At 45.8% G+C, this 23,498-nt stretch overlaps 1 protein-coding gene across 2 annotated transcripts in view; it reads right to left on the reverse strand.

The window, feature by feature from the left end:
- The window catches only part of fbln2 (fibulin 2), a 77,441-nt gene that overhangs the window by 14,852 nt on the left and 39,091 nt on the right, over positions 1–23,498 (reverse strand). For both annotated transcript variants that reach the window (XM_034286764.1, XM_029125757.2), the window contains 4 exons: positions 18,961–19,132; positions 14,958–15,173; positions 14,537–14,641; positions 5,720–5,821 (listed from right to left, as the gene is read on the reverse strand). In XM_034286764.1, coding sequence (XP_034142655.1) covers positions 5,720–5,821; positions 14,537–14,641; positions 14,958–15,173; positions 18,961–19,132 — 595 coding nt within the window. The remainder of the gene's footprint in view (positions 1–5,719; positions 5,822–14,536; positions 14,642–14,957; positions 15,174–18,960; positions 19,133–23,498) is intronic.

Here is a 23,498-nt window from a genome sequence, read left to right on the forward strand (position 1 = left end):
GGGGAGGACACAGGGAGAGTGGGGAGGACACAGGGAGGACAACGGGAGAAAGCAGAGGAGGAGCAGAAGGAAGAGGGTTGGGGATAGCAGGTGCAGTAATGTGATAATAAGTGGATCATTAACATTGATAACAATAATGTAACACATACACTCACCTAAAGGATTATTAGGGACACCATAGTAATACTGTGTTTGACCCCCTTTCGCCTTCAGAACTGCCTTAATTCTACGTGGCATTGATTCAACAAGGTTGCTGAAAGCATTCTTTAGAAATGTTGGCCCATATTGATAGGATAGCATCTTGCAGTTGATGGAGATTTGTGGGATGCACATCCAGGGCACGAAGCTCCCGTTCCACCACATCCCAAAGATGCTCTATTGGGTTGAGATCTGGTGACTGTGGGGGCCATTTCAGTACAGTGAACTCATTGTCATGTTCAAGAAACCAATTTGAAATTATTCAAGCTTTGTGACATGTTGCATTATCCTGCTAGAAGTAGCCATCAGAGGATGGGTACATGGTGGTCATAAAGGGATTGACATGGTCAGAAACAATGCTCAGGTAGGCCGTGGCATTTAAACAATGCCCAATTGGCACTAAGGGGCCTAAATTGTGCCAAGAAAACATCCCCCACACCATTACACCACCACCAGCAGCCTGCACAGTGGTAACAAGGCATGATGGATCCATGTTCTCATTCTGTTTCCGCCAAATTCTGACTCTACCATCTGAATGTCTCAACAGAAATCGAGACTCATCAGACCAGACAACATTCTTCCAGTCTTCAACTGTCCAATTTTGGTGAGCTCGTGCAAATTGTAGCCTCTTTTTCCTATTTGTAGTGGAGATGAGTGGTACCCGGTGGGGTCTTCTGCTGTTGTAGCCCAGCTGCCTCAAGGTTGTGCGTGTTGTGGCTTCACAAATGCTTTGCTGCATACCTCGGTTGTAACGAGTTGATATTTCAGTCAAAGTTTCTCTTCTATCAGCTTGAATCAGTCGGCCCATTCTCCTCTGACCTCTAGCATCAACAAGGCATTTTCGCCCACAGGACTGCCGCATACTGGATGTTTTTCCCTTTTCGCACCATTCTTTGTAAACCCTAGTAATGGTTGTGCGTGAAAATCCCAGTAACTGAGAAGATTGTGAAATACTCAGACCGGCCCGTCTGGCACCAACAAGCATGCCACGCTCAAAATTACTAAAATCACCTTTCTTTCCCATTCTGACATTCAGTTTGGAGTTCAGGAGATTATCTTGACCAGGACCACACCCCTAAATGCATTGAAGCAACTGACATGTGATTGGTTGATTAGATAATTGCATTCATGAGAAATTGAACAGGTGTTCCTAATAATCCTTTAGGTGAGTGTACATATGCAAGTAGTTTTATGTAACAATACTGTAACACATACATACGCAACTAGTTTTATGTAACAATAATGTAACATACATACGCAACTAGTTTTATGTAAACAATACTGTAACACATACATACGCAACTAGTTTTATGTAACAATAATGTAACACATACATACGCAACTAGTTTTATGTAACAATAATGTAACACATACATACGCAACTAGTTTTATGTAACAATAATGTAACACATACATACGCAACTAGTTTTATGTAAACAATACTGTAACACATACATACGCAACTAGTTTTATGTAAACAACACTGAACCTTCTATGCCAGAGCAACGTTGTACAATTCAAATCAAATCACATTATTTGTCACCAGTTACAACGGGTGTACATACATGACCCTTGCCCGTATTGCAAAAATAATAAAAATATATAAAACATATAGTTATTAAATATACAGTGGAATCTAATAGTGTAGAATGTACAGGGTACTGATTATAGGAATCTGTGGATGCATAAAGTAGGAAAACAGGGTTAGAGTCAGAAGGTTAAAGGTGGGATGGTTGAAGGTCAGAAGGTTAAAGGTGGGATAATTGGAGGTCAGAAGGTTAACGGTGGGATGGTTGAAGGTGGGATGGTTGAAGGTCAGAAGGTTAAAGGTGGGATGGTTGAAGGTGGGATGGTTGAAGGTGGGATGGTTGAAGGTCAGAAGGTTAAAGGTGGGATGGTTGAAGGTGGGATGGTTGAAGGTCAGAAGGTTAAAGGTGGGATGGTTGAAGGTGGGATGGTTGAAGGTCAGAAGGTTAAAGGTGGGATGGTTGATGGTGGGATGGGTGGAGGTGGGATGGTTGAAGGTCAGAAGGTTAAAGGTGGGATGGTTGAAGGTGGGATGGGTGGAGGTGGGATGGTTGAAGGTCAGAAGGTTAAAGGTGGGATGGTTGAAGGTGGGATGGGTGGAGGTGGGATGGTTGAAGGTGGGATGGGTGGAGGTGGGATGGGTGGAGGTGGGATGGTTGAAGGTGGGATGGGTGGAGGTGGGATGGGTGGAGGTGGGATGGTTGAAGGTGGGATGGGTGGAGGTGGGATGGGTGGAGGTGGGATGGTTGAAGGTGGGATGGGTGGAGGTGGGATGGGTGGAGGTGGGATGGGTGGAGGTGGGATGGTTGGAGGTGGGATGGTTGAAGGTGGGATGGGTGGAGGTGGGATGGTTGAAGGTGGGATGGGTGGAGGTGGGATGGGTGGAGGTGGGATGGTTTGAGGTGGGATGGTTGAAGGTGGGATGGGTGGAGGTGGGATGGGTGGAGGTGGGATGGTTGGAGGTGGGATGGGTGGAGGTGGGATGGGTGGAGGTGGGATGGGTGGAGGTGGGATGGTTTGAGGTGGGATGGTTGAAGGTGGGATGGGTGGAGGTGGGATGGGTGGAGGTGGGATGGGTGGAGGTGGGATGGTTGAAGGTCAGAAGGTTAAAGGTGGGATGGTTGAAGGTGGGATGGTTGAAGGTCAGAAGGTTAAAGGTGGGATGGTTGATGGTGGGATGGGTGGAGGTGGGATGGTTGAAGGTCAGAAGGTTAAAGGTGGGATGGTTGAAGGTGGGATGGGTGGAGGTGGGATGGTTGAAGGTCAGAAGGTTAAAGGTGGGATGGTTGAAGGTGGGATGGGTGGAGGTGGGATGGTTGAAGGTGGGATGGGTGGAGGTGGGATGGGTGGAGGTGGGATGGTTGAAGGTGGGATGGGTGGAGGTGGGATGGGTGGAGGTGGGATGGTTGAAGGTGGGATGGGTGGAGGTGGGATGGGTGGAGGTGGGATGGGTGGAGGTGGGATGGTTGGAGGTGGGATGGTTGAAGGTGGGATGGGTGGAGGTGGGATGGTTGAAGGTGGGATGGGTGGAGGTGGGATGGGTGGAGGTGGGATGGTTTGAGGTGGGATGGGTGGAGGTGGGATGGGTGGAGGTGGGATGGGTGGAGGTGGGATGGTTTGAGGTGGGATGGTTGAAGGTGGGATGGGTGGAGGTGGGATGGGTGGAGGTGGGATGGGTGGAGGTGGGATGGTTGAAGGTGGGATGGGTGGAGGTGGGATGGGTGGAGGTGGGATGGTTGGAGGTGGGATGGGTGGAGGTGGGATGGTTGGAGGTGGGCTTTCCTCATTGTTTCCCATTGGTTTTGCTGATGTTGCGGTAGGGGTAGGTTTCTGGTGACTTGCAGTTCTGACCAGGAGGTATCTACCAGTCTGTGCTGTGTGGTATTTCCAGTCTGTGTTGTGTGGTATCTCCAGTCTGTGTCGTGTGGTATCTCCAGTCTGTGTCGTGTGGTATCTCCAGTCTGTGTCGTGTGGTATCTCCAGTCGGCATTGTGTGGTATCTCCAGTCTGTGTCGTGTGGTATCTCCAGTCTGTGTCGTGTGGTATCTCCAGTCGGCATTGTGTGTTATTCCAGTCAGCATTGTGTGTTATTCCAGTCAGCATTGTGTGGTATTACCAGTCAGCATTGTGTGTTATTACCAGTCAGCATTGTGTGTTATTACCAGTCAGCATTGTGTGTTATTCCAGTCAGCATTGTGTGTTATTACCAGTCAGCATTGTGTGTTATTACCAGTCAGCATTGTGTGTTATTACCAGTCAGCATTGTGTGTTATTCCAGTCAGCATTGTGTGGTATTACCAGTCTGTGTTGTGAGGTATTTTATAGGCTGGTAATAGCCTGGGAATAAGGAGAAGATGGCAACTACACTGATCAGAGAACATACACTAGCAGGACATGCTTCTGAATAATCCTCAATGTATCCCTGCCTCTCTATATATATTTATCTTCTGCTCTTTCTTTATGTTTCCTCCTCTAGTCGGCACAGGAAGGATCCTGCATTGTTCATGCACAGTTCTGCTACTGAGCAGTGTTTCCAACTCCTGCTTTCAGCCACATCTACATACATTCAGACACACAAATGATGCTAAGAGAAAGGAGGGGAATGGGGAGAGGAGAAAGGAGAGGGAGAAAGGAGGAGGGAGGAGAGGGGAGGAGAGAGGGTAGAGTACAGGAGATAGGAGGAGAGGAAAGGGGAGGAGAGAGAAGAGGAGAAAGCTGGGGACAGGAGAGCAGAATGCAGTGAAGAGGATTTGGGATAGAAGAAGAGAGGAGAGGGGAGAGGCGGGAGGAGAAAAGAGGAGAGGGGAGGAGAGGGGAGGAGAGGGGAGGAGAGGGGAGAGGCGGGGGGAGGAGAGGGGAGAGGCGGGAGGAGAAAAGAGGAGAGAGGAGAAGAGAGGAAACGGGAGGAGAGGACAGAGGAGAAAAGAGGAGAGAGGAGAAGAGAGGAAACGGGAGTAGAGGACAGAGGAGAAAAGAGGAGAGAGGAGAAGAGAGGAAACGGGAGGAGAGGACAGAGGAGAAGGGAGAAGAGGGTAGAGGATATATGAGAGGATCAATGTATTTTCAGATACAGAATGGGTCTGTGTAACATATTGCACTAAATCCTCCATTCTGGCTCAATCCAGAGCTTGCTGTTTCCTTCCTGCGTCCAGAAAACATGAACCGCCGCCCGCCTGCACTCCCACCATTAGTAAAAACAATGAAACACATGGCAACACTTACAGAGGAGTAATGTGACCTGGAAACATACTAACCCTGTGGAGACATTTAGAGGAATGACGAGAGCTCTACCAGTCACCATACAATCCCTCCCTGTCAGCAAGGACACGGGTGGCTATTAGTTCATTTACATATGTGTGTGGTATGTATCAGCAATGTCACCTGATGGATGCATTTCCGACAACAAAGACCTGCAGTGAAGCAGTGGAGAACAGGCATTCACAATGTTTAAGGAGTTACAGTGGGAGGAGCCCTTGAGGTGGATGTCTGTATCCTGTGTGGGGCCATGCAGGAAGGGTAAGGAGAAAGTCATTGTTTATGGTTCCTAGTTTGTAGGTTATAATTGGCCATGGTTGTCTGGGTGGGCCAGGCTAGTCATCACAGCCTATAACCAGGGGATCCAGTCAGTCACAATGTTGTATACGAACCTGCTGGAATGTGTCTCAAATGGAACTATAGTCTGTTTTTCTGTTTGTTTCTGTCTGTCTGTGTCTGTGTGGGCTGTTGAGTCTTTTTTTTTTCAACTAGAGGACAAAAGCTCAAGGGTATAAAGAAAGCAGATATGTTACACCTCCATCCCAGCAATGATACAGCAACAGAAAAAAACTCAAGAAACGATACTAAATGAAAAGCATGAAACGATACTAAACAGTTTAAAAGAGAGATAAACAGGGAAGATACATTAACCTTCTATCCAATAAGAGAGTTTTGTTTTCAGCAGCAAACACTTTTGTAATGTGTCCATTAATGGTCCCTGTATGGCAGATTAACTCACCTTCACAACTGTGTCCATCTGCCTTCAGGAAGAAGCCTGGAAAACAGGAACAGCGGGCGTGACCTCCAACCTCAGAACACTGCTGCATACAGGGACCATTACCTGGGGAGAAAAGTGAGACAGTTCAGAGAAGAGTGAGAGAATAGTGAGACAGTTCAAAGAAGAGTGAGAGAAGAGTGAGACAGTTCAGAGAAGAGGGAGAGAAGAGGGAGACAGTTCAGAGAAAAGTGAGAGAAGAGTGAGACAGTCCAGAGAATAGTGAGAAGAGTGAGACAGACAGACACAATGAAAATTCAGACCAACAGACAGGCACATTGATAGTTTAGATTGAAATGCAGAGAAAGTTACATGTTAGGCAGACGGACAAATTGACAGGCAAGTAGACAGATTAATGACAGGTGAGTAGACAGACAGGCAGGGAGGAAGACAAACATGCAGATATGTAGGTAAACAGGCAGACAGACAGGCAGGAAGAAAGACAGACAGTTCAGACAAGTTCTGGTAGCAGTCATAACTTCCCCATCCTGGATCAACTGAAAGCTAGGTTCAGAGTAACAACGTTAAACTTAACCTAATCACTACCTCTTTAACTAATATTACTAATATATATTTTATATTTCTTTATTCCTTCAATAATTACTATAAAAAGGAACAATATGTTTCTCACAAATCCATTCTCTACCACATCTATCTGGAAGTTACAGTGTGATCAATAAACATATCAGACCTGGTTCATACATTATGCAATCTCATACTATTTAACACTAATAAACTTCAAGTAATCATTATTGTCCCTGTTTAACAGATCAATATTCTTGAAGAATGGCGTGTTTCCTACTAACACCTTCTCTACCAGACACCCTGAGGGGTTGAACTGTTTGGGAGCTTCCCCGAAATCAATATGCCTATCAGACCTTGTTCATGACCAGCCCCCATCTAACAACCCTGTATCATACCTCCGTTAATACTTCGTTCAACATCACTTCATCAGTTCTTTTCCTGGTTACCAGATCAATATTCCTGAGCAATGACTGAGGTGCTGTGAGGTTCAATGTTTAGAAACACCTCCTGAGGTGAATAGCTGTGAATAACTGTTACTGTGATCAATAAACACATTGGACCAGACACTCACATCCCAATGGAACCTGTCTTATGAGTTAGTGGTCTGTGGCTAGCATAGTCAGAGTAGTCAGTCTGGTTTTCCCCATTGAGGCTGTGACTCGATCAAGGTTGAGTAAAGCAAAACGAGGTGGTGTTCACCATAACAGTCTGACTTGAAGTAAGCCTTGCGCCATTTCCTTCATGAACAAACAAGCCAGTAATAACACCCCTCATCTAAAAACGGGACTACTGAATGTTAGATCCCTTGGGTTAGGGTTAGGGTTACCTTCAAAGGCTGATCCCAGTCAACCAGATAATTTAAGGAGGTACATCCTGTGCTTGTGCCTATTTTCAACAGAATGAATTGCTTCCAAACTTGCTAAGAGTGCTAATAATAAAGGTAATAATAAAATCTCTCTCAAAATAAATTGTAACTTTGGTCTGGATAAATTGAACTATTGGCCAAAACCAAACCTACAATTGCTCTGAATATTTTGAAAAAGCAACTTGCTGTTGCCGAATCATAATTTTTAATAGATTGCACTTGTGAAGGTAGAAAATCATGTCTTCTGTCTGCCCTGAATGTCACCATTGATCACTCCCTTCTTTTGGAGAGAATGGAAACCCATGTTGGACCACGTGGACACCTTCTGGCCTGGTTCAGATCCTATCTATTGGAAAGATATCCATTTGTATGTGTGGATGACCTACATACATACATCTTCTTCCGCTTCATCCGGGGCCGGGTCGCGGGGGCAGCAGTCTAAGCAGAGATGCCCAGACTTCCCTCTCCCCAGACACTTCCTCCAGCTCTTCCGGGGGGACACCGAGGTGTTCCCAGGCCAGCCGGGAGACATAGTCCCTCCAGCGTGTCCTAGGTCTTCCCCGGGGTCTCCTCCCGGTGGGACGGGACCGGAACGCCTTCCCAGGAAGGCGTTCCGGAGGCATCCGAAACAGATGCCCAAGCCACCTCAGCTGACCCCTCTCGATGTGGAGGAGCAGCGGCTCTACTCTGAGCTCCTCCCGGGTGACCGAGCTTCTCACCCTATCTCTAAGGGTGAGAAGCTACCCGGGATTTTGTCCTTTCGGTCCTTTCTTCACCATGACAGACCGATACATCGACCGCATTACTGCAGAAGCTGCACCGATCCGTCTGTCAATCTCCCGTTCCATCCTTCCCTCACTCGTGAACAAGACCCCTAGATACTTAAACTCCTCCACTTGAGGCAGGCACTCTCCACCAACCTGAAGTGGGCAAGCCACCCTTTTCCAACTGAGGACCATGGCCTCGGAATTGGAGGTACTGATTCTCATCCCCACCGCTTCACACTCGGCTGCAAACCGTCCCAGTGCATGCTGAAGGTCCTGGTTTGAAGGGGCCAACACGACAACATCATCCGCAAAGAGCAGAGACATTAATTGTGTGGTCCCCAAACCTGACACCCTCCGGCCCCTGGCTGCGCCAATAAATTCTGTCCATAAAAATTACAAACAGAACCGGCGACAAAGGGCAGCCCTGCCGGAGTCCAACATGCACTGGGAACAAGTCTGACTTACTGCCGGCAATGCGGACCAAGCTCCTGCTTCGGTCGTACAGGGACCTGACAGCCCTTAGCAAAGGACCCAGGACCCCATATTCCTGAAGTACCCTCCACAGGATACCGCGAGGGACACAGTCGAATGCCTTCTCCAAATCCATAAAACACATGTGGACTGGTTGGGCAAACTCCCATGAACCGTCCAGCACCCTGTAGAGGGTATAGAGCTGGTCCAGTGTTCCACGGCCCGGACGAAAACCACACTGTTCCTCCTGAATCCGAGGTTCTACTATCGGCTGTATTCTCCTCTCCAGTACCCTGGCATAGACTTTCCCGGGGAGGCTGAGAAGTGTGATCCCCCTGTAGTTGGAACACACCCTCCGGTCCGCCTTCTTAAAAAGAGGAACCACCACCCCGGTCTGCCATCCCAGAGGCACTGTCCCCGACCGCCACGCAATGTTGCACAGGCGTGTCAACCAAGACAGACCCACAACATCCAGAGACTTGAGGTACTCAGGGCGGATCTCATCTACCCCCGGTGCCTTGCCACCGAGGAGTTTCTTGACTACCTCTGTGACTTCAGCCCGGGTGATGGAAGAGTCCACCTCTGAGCCCTCATCCTCTGCTTCCTCAATGGGAGACGTGACGGCGGGATTGAGGAGATCCTCAAAGTACTCCTTCCACCGCCCCGACGACATCCCCAGTTGAGGTCAACAGCTGCCCACCTCTACTGTAAACAGAGTTGGTAGGGCACTGTTTCCCTCTCCTGAGGCCCCGGACGTTTTGCCTCAATCTCTTCGAGGCCAGCCGATAGTTCTTCTCCATGGCCTCACCGAACTCCTCCCAGGCCTGAGTTTTTGCTTCCATAACCACCCGGGCTGCAGTCCGCTTGGCCTGCCGGTACCCGTCAGCTGGAGTCCCACAAGCCAACCAGGCCTGATAGGACTCCTTCTTCAGCTTGACGGCATCTCTTACTTCCAGTGTCCACCACCAGGTTCGGTGATTGCCGCCTCGACAGCACCAGAGACCTTACGGCCACAGCTCTGAGCGGCCGCTTCGACAATGGCGGTGGAGAACATGGTCCACTCGGACTCAATATCTCCAGCCTCCCTCGGGATCCAGTCGAAGCTCTGCCGGAGGTGGGAGTTAAAGATCTCTCTGACAGGAGACTCGGCCAGACGTTCCCAGCAGACCCTTACAGTACGCTTGGGTCTGCCGAGTCTGTCCAGTTTCCTCCCCCGCCATCGGATCCAACTCACCACCAGGTGGTGATCAGTTGACAGCGCCGCCCCTCTCTTCAACCGAGTGTCCAAGACAAACGGCCGCAGGTCAGATGAAACAACAAAGTCGATCATCGACCTACGGCCTAGGGTGTCCTGGTGCCACATGCACTGATGGACACCCTTATGCTTGAACATGGTGTTCATTATGGACAAGTCCAATAACTGAACACCGCTCGGGATCAGATCAGGGGGGCCGTTCCTCCCAATGTCACTGTCGTTGCCCACGTGGGTGTTGAAGTCCCCCAGTAGAACGATAGAGTCCCCAGTCGGAGCACTTTCCAGCACCCCTCTCAGAGACTCCAAGAAGGTTGGGTACTCTGCACTGCCGTTCGGCTCGTTGGCACAAACAACAGTGAGAGACCTATCCCCGACCCCTAGGCGCAGGGAAACGACCCTCTCGTTCACTGGGGTAAACTCCAACACATGGCGGCAGAGCTGGGGAGCTATAAGCAAACCCACACCAGCCCGCCGCCTCTCACCATGGGCAACTCCAGAGTGGTGAAGAGTCCATCCTCTCTCAAGGAGTGTGGTTCCAGAGCCCAAGCCTTGTGTAGAGGTGATCCCGACTATCTCTAGTCGGGCTGAGCCCGGCCGGGCCCCATAGGTAAAGGCCCGGCCACCAGGCCGAGCCCCAACCCTGGGCCTGGCTCCAGGGTGGGGCCCCGGCTGCACCATACCGGGCGACGTCACGGTGCTTGAAATGTAACTCCTCATTAAAGGGTTGTGGATGACCTTCTGATAAATCTAAGGTGTGCTCTGAAGTTCTCCAATGCTTCATTGTACAACCCTGTTTCCAAAAAAGTTGGTATGCTGAAATGTAAAGAAAAACAGAATGCAAAGATGTGCAAATCATTTAAAAACCTATATTCAAGAGTAAATGGTACATAGACAACAATGTTGAATCTGAGAAATGTTAAATTTCTTTAAAAATATATGCCCACTTTGAATTTGATGCCAGAAACATGTTTCAAAAAAGCTGGGATGCGGCAACAAAAGACTGGAAAAGACTGGAATATCACAACAATTGGCAACAGTTCAGTAACATGATTGGGTATAAAAAGAGCATCCCAGCAAGGATGAATCTTTCAGATGTAAAGATGGGGAGGGGTTCACCACTCTGTGAAAGACTGCGCAGGCAAATAGTGCAACAATCTAAGAATAACATTTCTCTACATAAAATTGTAAAGAATTTGGGGATCTCATCACTTATGGTAAATAATATAATTAAAAGATTCAGAGAATCTGTACGTATTGTACAAGGCAAAAAAAACTATACTGGATTGATGCGATCTTCGTGGCCTCAGACGGGACTGCATTAAAAACAGACACAATTCTGTGGTGGAAATCACGGCATGGGCTCAGAAACACTTCTGAAAACCACTGTCTGTGAACACAGTATGTTGCTGCATCCACAAATACCATGCAAAGGAGAAACCATATATAAACAAGATACAGAAAGTCTGCCACATTCTCTGGGCCTCAGTTTATTTAAGATGGAATGAGGCGAAGTGGAAAACTGTCCTGATGGTCTGACAAATCAAACGTTGGAAATTCCTTAATAGTCATCCTCTGGACTGAAGAGGAGAGGGACAATCCGGCTTGTTATCAGCACACAGTTCAAAAGCCAGCATCTGTGATGGTATGGGGGTGCATTAGTGCACATGGCATGGGTGACTTGCACATCTGTGAAAGCACCATTAATGCTGAACAATATATATGTTTTGGAGTGACATATGCTGCCATCGAGACAACGTCTTTTTCAAGGAACGCCTTGCTTATTTCAGGAAGACAATGACAAACCATATTCTGTACGTATTACCACAGTACGGCTCCGTAGTAAAAGTTTAGCAGCTGAAATCCTATATGCAGAGAGAAAGGGGGAAAAAAATAACTTTCAAAACTACAGCAATTGGTCTCAGTTCCCAAATGCTTACAGTGCTGTTAAAAGGAAAGGTGATGCAACACAGTGGTAAACATGCCCCTGTCCCGACTATTTTGAAATGTGTTGCTTGCATCAAATTCAAATTTTGAATTACTTATAGGGATACATGATTTGCACATCATTGCATTCTCTTTTTATTTGCATTTCACGCAGCTTCCCAAATTATTCAGAAACGGGGTTGTATTATGCTGCCTCTTGGTGATGAAACACAATGCCTACCTTAGAAGCCTGTGTTTCAGACATGAGGAAGTGGAGGTCAGAACAGGTATAACATCTGCTTTTCCCTTGACTCTGATCACTTATTTGATGAAGATATAAAAACATATTTCAAGAGTAGCTTTTTGACATCTTCGGAGCACAGGCGTAGCGTGGTGACGCCAGGCCATGGTGCAACCTGTCCTTACAAAACATTAAGATGCAGTATATACAATGCGGTATATACAATGCGGTATATACAATGCGGTATATACAATGCGGTATATACAATGCGGTATATACGCATGTGAAACCAATCCTGTCGCAGATTAACCTCACAGCCGATGTCTGTGTCCAATAACTACACAGCACAACACAAGATAAAATCCAAATCCCCCAAAATATTTGTCATAGAGGCCAAGCATGGCCCCCACCCACCAAGGGCCCCCTACCACCATGGGCCCCACCCACCATGGGCCCTCGTGCAGCCACACCCCCTGCACCCTGATAGCAAGACAAAACATTTGAAACTTTGTGTCTTCTACACTTTGTGATGCAGAAAATCTAATCCATGCTTTTGTTACTTCAAGATTGGACTATTGCAATACACTTCTCTCTGGTTACCTTGATAAGACAGATAAACATCAATCAGTGCTGAACACGGCTGCTAGAATACTAACTAGAATTAAAAAATTTATCATAATTATCTCAATACACTGGCTGCCTGTTAAGACTAGGAATGATTTCAAAGTTTTACTGTTAACCTAAAAGAGCTACATGGACTTGCTCCTACTTACCTCTCTGATTTGCCTCAAAATCATTCAGATCCTAATAGATTGAGTCTGGGTCTCTAAATCATACAGATCCTAATAGACTGAGTCTGGGCCTCTAAATCATACAGATCCTAATAGATTGAGTCTGTACCTCAAATCATACACATCCTAATAGATTGTGTCTGGGCCTCTAAATCATACACATCCTAATAGATTGAGTCTGGGCCTCTAAATCATACACATCCTAATAGATTGTGTCTGGGCCTCTAAATCATACAGATCCTAATAGATTGTGTCTGGGCCTCTAAATCATACAGATCCTAATCGATTGATCCTGCCAAAAGCAGGAAAGAAAGCTGGCAAATAATATCTGACTCGTTACAAGGCTTAAGGCTGACTATGATTACAATCTTGCACTCCATTAAATTAATATGTTGCTTAGATTAATTCTTATAGCATTTAAGACAGTTTTTGCTGTATTCTTTCAGTTGAGACCCTGGCAGTGTTAAGCGGTCTTGTGAGAAAATAAAGAAAAAATATAACAATTGAAAAAGTCCAACATCAATGTGCATTTGAAAGGACACGGTGAAGAGACAGTCCAACTGTGACACCTGTGCTGTGTGAATATTTCCATATGTGCTAAAAAGGATTAATTGTCCAGGCTACTGCTTTTTCTGAAAACAATTGGTGCGCATCCAGGCAATGTACCAGTATGACCAAACAATCCTTATTTTTCCTTTAACTAAACTTTGATGCTGTGGAATGACTTGCGATTAACAAAATCACCTTCACTCTCACCCAGCGATGCTGTTATCAGAATATGGGTGCAGTCTATGGCACAGATCACTCTGGGAACCCTATGAAAGGAGTACGCTGCATTTAATATACAACAGAAAACGTCACAGGGTCTATATTATTTATAGATGAAGTAGTCAACGTACATTATTGTCTACCTGCTATTTCATAAAAGCTCTCTTTAATAGACTGCGTGGGCAAGTGGCCTGGGAACACGACACATTATCAAGTAGATCTGTTAGAGCAAGAACCACATTGTGAATTGCGCGGCAGACCGTGTTTTTGCTTATGTTCTCCACATCACCCACAGCACACAAAACTACCTGTAGCAAAAAACCCATAATGCTATGCATGCAGTCTGTGGAACTGTAAGCACACAACCTCAATGTATTGTATTTTTCATAAAGATACTCATCAGAGAAAGCCTACAGGTTGTGTCGGTCTCTGGATATTCTTGCTTTTCCAAGAGACCCTGTCACTATCCGGGCACTGAGCTCCACGGGACCTTCTAAGAATGGTGACGCCATTTTCCATCGAGAATTGATTGATCAGTAGGCGGTGAATTGATTGATCAGTAGGCGGTGCTTTTACACGTGTTGATCTGTTAACTCGAATATAACCTGCTGCGGAGCAAGTTAGGTTTGCAGCACAAGTTACCATGGTGATGTAACCCGGTAACAAGTGAACCACCATTGTGACACTGACAACCCAGGGTTCAAATCCTGCTTTGTAGTACAGGCCTCAGGAATAATAGAAGTGTTACATCCCTTTTGCTGTCCCTGCCTCCTTCTGTGTTAGCGTTTTTATTGGCAGATTGGGGACAGGTGAAGATGAGAGGGTGGTTTTGGTGACAGGTTGTACCTGGGTTGAGATCCAGCCAGGAGACAAGAGTCCTCTCTCTCTCATCACTCGTACAATTTAGTTTTGTGCTTTGGTTGATAAGGGTATTTTTATTAGGTGCACCTTCAACACCTACACATTTGACATTCATCCATGCATCTCCATTACACTCACAGGCCCACAATCACATGTCACAGGTTTGTTTTTCACGGTAGATTTATATGTTGTTAATTATTTAAGAACATCTTTGTCACTCCTTTCATGTCAACGTCTTGACTCCCTTGTCATCATCTAAGAGTCGGGTTGTGGCAGAAGGCATTTGACCAGAACGGTACCAGACCAGGTATTACCTGCACAAGGTAGCTGGTCATCCTCAGCGTGGGAGAGATGTGTTGCTGGATCCTCTGTAGGCATCACTCTCTTCTCTCCAAGTCCGTTCACCTCCTCTAGACTCACTGAGGTAATGCAACCACAATACAAGCCAGTGTTATCAGGCTCGCCGAGGCCAAACAACACAGGTTAGTCCCTACCTGGGGATCAGGGGCTATATTCACAAAACACTAGGATGACTCCTAAACAGCGTAAAAAGTTCCTTGCTAAGAGTTTACTCTTAAAACCTTTTCACAAAGCTGCTGAGTCCAACTTTTATAGATGAATAGGTTATAAGAGGAAACTCTTAGCTAGGAACTTTTAGTGTTGTTTAGAAGCCCTCCTAGAGGTAAGACAACATGTTTTGTGAATATGGGCCCTGGTCTCTCAGTCAGTCCCTACCTGGAGAACAGGTATGCAGGTCCTGCATTAAGGTATAACCGTGGTGACAGGAGCAGTGAAATGATCCCCAGGTGTTGACACAGGTGTGGTGACATAACGTCCCCTGGTACAGCTGGCACTCATCCACATCCTGTTGCTGCTCCTCCCTGTCGGCTGGCTGGTCTCCGCCTGGGTTCAGGACGGACAGCGTGTCCTCTGGGAACGTCCTGTCAGAGACTGGGACAGATAGAGATGTATACAATGTAGTGGTGTAGTTCAATTGTTGGTTCATGAATACAATGATAATTAGGACTATCAATGTATTTCAGGGGCCACTGAGGCAGAGGCACAGACAAAGAGACAAAAAAAGACTGCAAAAAAAGATGGATTGGACCAGGCTCTTTCCATGACTCCAATCTGCTCTTACCTTTTCACCTTGACAAGCAACATCTGTTAGTCTACTTGCAGCAGCTGGTAACTATTCACATTCCACTACCAGCCTGTCAATTACACTGCTCAATATGCTGTTAGCCCACCAACCTCTTGCAGCAGAGGAATCATGTTCCCAGCTAATAAATAAACAAGCATACACACACACACACACACACACACACCCACCCCCACACACACACCCACACCCACCCACACACACACGCACCCACACACACAAGCAAAATATTTTATAGGGGGTCTATGAGACCCCATTTCCGTCCTGTACAGTCTATAAGACCCCATCATCTTCATGTACAGTCTATAAGACCCCATCACCTTCATGTACAGTTTGTAAGACCCCATGACCTTCATGTACAGTCTATAAGACCCCATCACCTTCCTGTACAGTCTATAAGACCCCATCACCTTCATGTACAGTTTGTAAGACCCCATGACCTTCATGTACAGTTTATAAGACCCCATCACCTTCATGTACAGTCTATAAGACCCCATCACCTTCCTGTACAGTCTATAAGACCCCATCACCTTCATGTACAGTTTGAAAGACCCCCATCACCTTCATGTACAGTCTATAAGATCCCATCACCTTCATGTACAGTCTATAAGACTGCATCACCTTCCTGTACAGTCTATAAGACCCCATCACCTTCATGTATAGTTTGTAAGACCCCATGACCTTCATGTACAGTCTATAAGACCCCATCATCTTCCTGTACAATCTATCAGACCCCATCACCTTCATGTGCAGTCTATAAGAACTCATCACCTTCATGTACACTCTATGAGACCCCATCACCTTTATGTACAGTCTATGAGACCACATCATCTTCATGTACAGTCTATAAGACCCCATCACCTTCATGCACAGTCTATAAGACCCCAGTAACCCTGACCGGTGCAACAGAACCTTGTCAGTAACCCTGACCGGTGCAACAGAACCTTGTCAGTAACCCTGACTGGGGAAACAGAACTCTGTCAGTAACCCTGACCGGTGCAACAGAACCTTGTCAGTAACCCTGACCGGTGCAACAGAACCTTGTCAGTTACCCTGACCGGTGCCACAGAACCTTGTCAGTTACCCTGACCGGTGCAACAGAACCTTGTCAGTAACCCTGACTGGTGCAACAGAACCTTGTCAGTAACCCTGACCGGTGCCACAGAACCTTGTCAGTAACCCTGACTGAAACAGAATGTTATTTCAAATCTTGAAAGACTGAAAGATTCAAAGAAGAGAGAACTTTCTTGGCAGCTGTCCAGACCCAACTAGCTGTGTTGCCATCTGGACTTGATTCCTTCAAGCCTTCATTGCTCCTCTACTCCTCCCCCCATCTCTCCTCACCTCTCTTCCTCTCCTGTCTTCCTCCTTCCCCCACTCCTCACCACCCTCCTCTCCTCATTTCATTTATAGTGCACCTCTAGTGGATGTCTGACTAGATATCCATCTTTTGCTCTCAAAAGTAAATGAACACCTGACCAATCAGCTTCCAGCAACCAGACACCTGACCAAAAACATTCAGTATATGGCCTACTTCCTGCCAATCACAGTCCATATTTCAGCTCTGTGACAGAAAGTTGAATGAGAAACAAAAGCAATACCTCATCTGAATATTCCCCAGATCCACCAGCCACACATCAATGCAGACTAACAGACCTGTTTCAAGTCATGTCTGGCCTTTGATGGTGATTGGGTGTGCTTGCTGAAATTGTTCATGCTCTTTAGATGTGCCTGCAGAAATCAGAACACTAGACATGTTTCATACTTTCTATTATGATGATTATTATTGAACCACCAAACTGTCCGGTAAAAGCTACAAAAACCAAAGCAACGCTAGAACGTGTTGGCAGACCATTTTCAGATGACTTCACAATAAATGTTTTGTATACTACTACAACCATTTCTACACACATCTCCTTGGATTTCAATAGCCATTGCTCTGACACCTTCCCATTTTGAGTTGGATGTGTAAAATGTTTATACAGTACGAGTCAAAACTTTGGACAACACCATTCATTTCCAAACTTTTGACTGGAACTGTACCTGCATAATCTATAAGGAGATTTTAAAGCGAAGTGTCAAAGCGCCATTCAACATTTTCTAGACCACACTGTAAAGCACTTTTATGAAACTTTTCTATCCCATTCATGCCCTTTGTGTGCATAAAAATCTGTGGGAAATATTTACATTCCCCACTGCTCCTGAAGAGTCAAAGTGACAAACACCTCCCCAATGTGGACATGTGCAGAGTAATTCAACTAAAATTGCTTGAGAAAAGATTGTTGCTGCAATTTGCCCTTTCTGAACCATTAAAGTTCCTCATCAAGGCCCCCACTAAACCCCAGATGGTCTCCCACTAGCAAATGATTCACTAGTCATTTAAGCAGACACTCTTATCCAGAACCATTTTCAGTAGAGGGTGAATACATTTTCACATTTAATAATTATTTTAACTGTTCACCCATCAGAATCTAACCAGCTGTCCTAATCAGGACATGAATGATGCCGTCCTAGTCAGGACATGAATGATGCCATCCTAGTCAGGACATGAATGATGCCGTCCTAGTCAGGACATGAATGATGCCATCCTAGTCAGGACATGAATGATGCCGTCCTAGTCAGGACATGAATGATGCCATCCTAGTCAGGACATGAATGATGCCGTCCTAGTCAGGACATGAATGATGCCGTCCTAGTCAGGACATGAATGATGCCATCCTAGTCAGGACATGAATGATGCCGTCCTAGTCAGGACATGAATGATGCCGTCCTAGTCAGGACATGAATGATGCCGTCCTAGTCAGGACATGAATGATGGTGTCCTAGTCAGGACATGAATGATGGTGTCCTAGTCAGGACATGAATGATGGTGTCCTAGTTGATATTTAGTTAGAGCAGAGTTACTGCAACAGACCCCCTTATCCAGATGTGTGTATCAATGTGTCTGTGTCTCTCTCTTGCTCTGTGTGTGTGTGTGTGTCTGTGTGTGTATCAATGTGTCTGTGTGTGTGTGTGTGTGTCTGTGTGTATGTCTCTCTGTGTGTGAGTGTGTATGTGTGTGTGTGTCTCTCTCTGTGTATGTGTGTGTGTGTGTGTCTCTGTGTATGTGGATGTCTCTCTGTGTGTGTGTGTGTGTGTCTCTCTCTGTGTGTGTGTGTGTGTCTCTCTGTGTGTGTGCGTCAATGTGTCTGTGTCTCTATCTGTGTATGTGTGTGTGTGTCTCTCTCTGTGTATGTGTGTGTGTGTATTTCTCTGTGTATGTGTGTATGTGTGTGTCTCTCTGTGTGTGTGTGTCTCTGTGTGTGTGTGTGTCTCTGTGTGTGTGTGTGTGTCTCTCTGTGTGTGTGTGTGTGTGTGTGTGTGTGTGTGTCTCTGTGTGTGTGTGTGTGTGCGTCAATGTGTCTGTGTCTCTATCTGTGTGTGTGTCTCTCTCTGTGTGTGTGTCTCTCTGTGTATGTGTGTGTCTCTATCTGTGTGTGTGTATGTCTCTATCTGTGTATGTGTCAATGTGTCTGTGTGTCAGTGTCTCTCTCGCACTCTCTATCTATCTGTGTGTGTGTGTGTGTGGTTTAGTACCTGTCTCTGTCAGGGGGTCTGGTCCAGGCCTGGGTGGGTTTTGACTAAGCTCCTCCTCCTCACAGCAGGTGAGCAACACATGACCACAGGGGTACCCCAGGTACTGGTGGGCATCGCAGCCCCTCCCCTCAGAACGCAGAGCCATGCCCAGTGCACAGCAGCTACAGCACACCTGGAAACACACACAGACACACACATGGGCAGACACATACACACACACACACACACACACACACACACACACACACACATGGACACACACACACATCACACTTACACATATACACACATGGGCACACACACCACACATACACATAGACACACACACAAACACATACAGACACACACACACCCACACATGGTTACACACATATACACACATACAGACACACACATACAGACAGACACACACATATACACACATACAGACAGACACACATATATATACACACATACAGACAGACACACACATACAGACAGACACACACATATATACACACATACAGACAGACACACATATATACACACATACAGACAGACACACACATACAGACAGACACACACATATACACACATACAGCCAGACACACATATATATACACACATACAGACAGACACACACATACAGACAGACACACACATATATACACACATACAGACAGACACACATATATACACACATACAGACAGACACACACATACAGACAGACACACACATATATACACACATACAGACAGACACACATATATACACACATACAGACAGACACACATATATACACACATACAGACAGACACACACATACAGACAGACACACACATATACACACATACAGACAGACACACACATATATACACACATACAGACAGACACACATATATACACACATACAGACAGACACACATATATACACACATACAGACAGACACACACATACAGACAGACACACACATATATACACACATACAGACAGACACACACATACAGACAGACACACACATACAGACAGACACACACACATATACACACAAGTAGGTGTTACTACCAAGGGGATGACCAGTGATTTTGTACCTTTAAAAATAATCATGTTACAACACCCCTAACCTTAACCAATCCTTAACCCTTAACCTAACACTAGCCTTAACTTAAACATCACCTAACCCTAGCCTTAACTTAAACATCACCTAACCCTAGCCTTAACTTAAACATCACCTAACCCTAGCCTTAACTTAAACATCACCTAACCCTAGCCTTAACTTAAACATCACCTAACCCTAGCCTTAACTTAAACATCACCTAACCCTAGCCTTAACCTTCATAACCTAACCTTTATGTCTAACCTTAACCTAACCCTAACTCATAAACCTAACCCTTAATGCCTAAACTTAAACCTAGCCCTAATTAGACTCATTTTACCCCTCTGAACCCAAATCAGCTTCTTGACAGGCCAAATGTCCTCGCTTTCCATGATTTACCTTGTATTACCCACTCAGACAGTAAAACAGGAACACACACAGACCCACACACACAAACACACACACAAACACACAGACACGCAAAATAAACAAACAGAAATAATCAATTGCTGGCGTCACAGTGCACAGGGCTCCAGTTCACATCTCTCTCACCCCCCTCTCATTGCTCTCCTCTGACTGTTTAGTAAACTTGAAAAAGAGCTGCTAATGAAACACTAAAGAGGCTCTTACACAGCAGCAGCAGCCAATGGATAAACCTGTTCAAATCCCTGTGTAGAGCTTTACAATGACCAGGGCCCGTCGGGTTTAGACCCAGTCAGCAGACCAGGCAGAACACACTTCTAGGAAAAAACAACCTTTGGTCTCTTTGGTCCTCTTTCTCTAGTCTCTCTCTGGTCTCCCTTTGGTGTCTCTGATCTCTTCTGGTCTATCTCTAGCCTCTTCTCTTCTCTCTGGTTCCTCTCTCTCTGGTCTCTGTGGAACACAGTCTGTGTGGGTAATCTACCTGACTCTAAGGCTTTCCTAAAGGAAATAAACTGGTTTTGTTTAAGCCAGTCTCCTTAGTGTCTTTCTGGTCTCTTTCTCCTGAGTCACTCATTCTAGCCACTGCATTAGACTCTCTGGTACCTCTGGTACCTCCTGAGTCTCTCTCTGTTCTCGCTGGTATCTCTCTGGTTTTGCTAGTTTAACTCAGTTTTTCCCCAAACATTGTGGTTATTCTATTCTAGCCCCATAACGTTTTGCTGGAGTGCAGTCTGCTGGGGGATATATACAGACATTCAAGACAAGCAATAAGACAAAAGGCAGCTTTTTTACTTCCATATGGAATCAATCCAAGATTCTGAAGGTCCAATATTACATCTGGCCTTACTGTGGGATTATACCAAATTGGGATTTGGTATTAGTCCAAAAAAGTACAAAAAAAACACACAGACCTTCAGTTGAATTCCCCTCAATCTGGCAAGAGGGTTTGAAACTGAAATATAATCACCAGGACTAGAAATCCAATACCTCAGGATGTTTAAACTGTCAATATTTCAAATTCACCTCCGTCCCAAATGGCACTGCATTAGGGCCCATAGGCCCCATAGGCCCTAGTCAAATGTAGGGCACCATTAATAGAGTGCCAATTGGGACGCATGTAGATGTCGTTCTTATTGACCTTTCATAGAATACACTATATGGTCTGGTGCCTGCAGTACCAGTCTTGTGGGATACTCAGATCCTGAATGCCAATTGGCTGAAAGCTGTGGGATATGAGACAGCAACTTGTTATTGTTCTATTTGCGTGGGAACCGTGTTACAATTTGTCTCAGAGGATTTTGGTATAATTCTAATAAACAACTGCTGCATCCAGACTTTACACAATGGATTAAGCCTAAGAACAGCTCTTAGCAGTAGTATATTGGCCATGTTACACACCACCTTGTGTCTAGGTGTATAGATACTTATATGTGTGTGTGTGTGTGTGTATATGTATATGATGATGTGTCTGGAACATACACCGATCAGCCATAACATTATGGCCACCTGCCTAATATTGTGTAGGTCCCTTTTTGCCGCAAAAACTGACCCATCGAGGCGTGGACTCCACTAGACCTCTGAAGGTGTGCTGTGGTATCTGGCGCCAAGATGTTAGCAGCAAATCCTTTAAGTCCTGTAATTTGCGAGGTGGGGCCCCCATGGATCGTACTTGTTTGTCAAGCACATCCCACAGATGCTCGATTGGATTGAGATCTGGGGAATTTGGAGGCCAAGTCAACACCTTGAACTCGTTGTTGTGTTCCTCAAACCATTCCTGAACCATTTTTGCTTTGTGACAGGGCACATTATCCTGCTGAAGAGGCCAATGCCATCAGGGAATACTGTTGCCATGAAAGGGTGCACATGGTCTGCAACAATGCTCAGGTAGGTGGTACGTGTCAAAGTAACCTGGCCACCCATGTGATGTAAAAGGAAACGTGATTCATCAGACCAGGCCACCTTCTTCCATTGCTCGGTGGTCTGGTTCTGATGCTCACGTGCCAATTGTAGGCACCTTCAGCAGTGGACAGGGGTCAGCAGGTCACCCTGACTGGTCTGCGGCAACGCAGCCCCATACACAACAATCTGCGATGCACTGTGTGTTCTGACACCTTTATATCAGTACCAGCATTAAATTTTTCAGCAATTTAAGGATCGGACCACACGGGCCAGCCTTCACTCCCCACATGCATCAATGAGCCTTAACCGCCCATGACCCTGTCGCCGGTTCACCGCTTTTCCTTCCTTGGACCACTTCAGATATGTACTGACCATTGCAGACTGGGAACACCCCACAAGGGCTGCAGTTTTGGGGATGCTCTGACCCAGTCATCTAGCCATCACAATTTGGCCCTTGTCAAAGTCACTCAGGTCCTTATGCTTGCCCATTTTTCCTGCTTCTAACACATCAACTTTGAGGACAGAATGTTCACTTTCTGCCTAATATATTCCAACCATTGAGAGATGCCATGATAACGAGATTATCAGTGTTATTCACTTCACCTGTCAGTGGTCATAATGTTATGGCTGATGGGTGTATCAGTGTTATTCACTTCACATGTCAGTGGTCATAATGTTATGGCTGATGGGTGTATCAGTGTTATTCACTTCACTTGTCAGTGGTCATAATGTTATGGCTGATGGGTGTATCAGTGTTATTCACTTCACCTGTCAGTGGTCATAATGTTATGGCTGATGGGTGTATCAGTGTTATTCACTTCACCTGTCAGTGGTCATAATGTTATGGCTGATCGCTGTATATATGGTGTGCCTGCTATTTATATATGACATGTTTGGAATTAATAGATAATGTGTAATTTTTACATGACGTGTCTGAAATATATACATGACGTTTCTAACAGCTTAATTTCCTCTAATGACGTCAGGACCCACACTGGGAACAAAGTACTGACCATAGTCAGCTGCTGAGTGGGATTACGATTCTTAACTTGGTTAGATATTCATTTGTTTTTCATGAGTATGTCTGTCAGTGTATCTGTGTGTCTGTTATTGTGTCTGTGCACATGAGTATGTCTGTT

This window comes from Esox lucius, chromosome 2 (assembly GCF_011004845.1).
Source record: "Esox lucius isolate fEsoLuc1 chromosome 2, fEsoLuc1.pri, whole genome shotgun sequence".
Taxonomy (NCBI): Eukaryota; Metazoa; Chordata; class Actinopteri; order Esociformes; family Esocidae; genus Esox; species Esox lucius.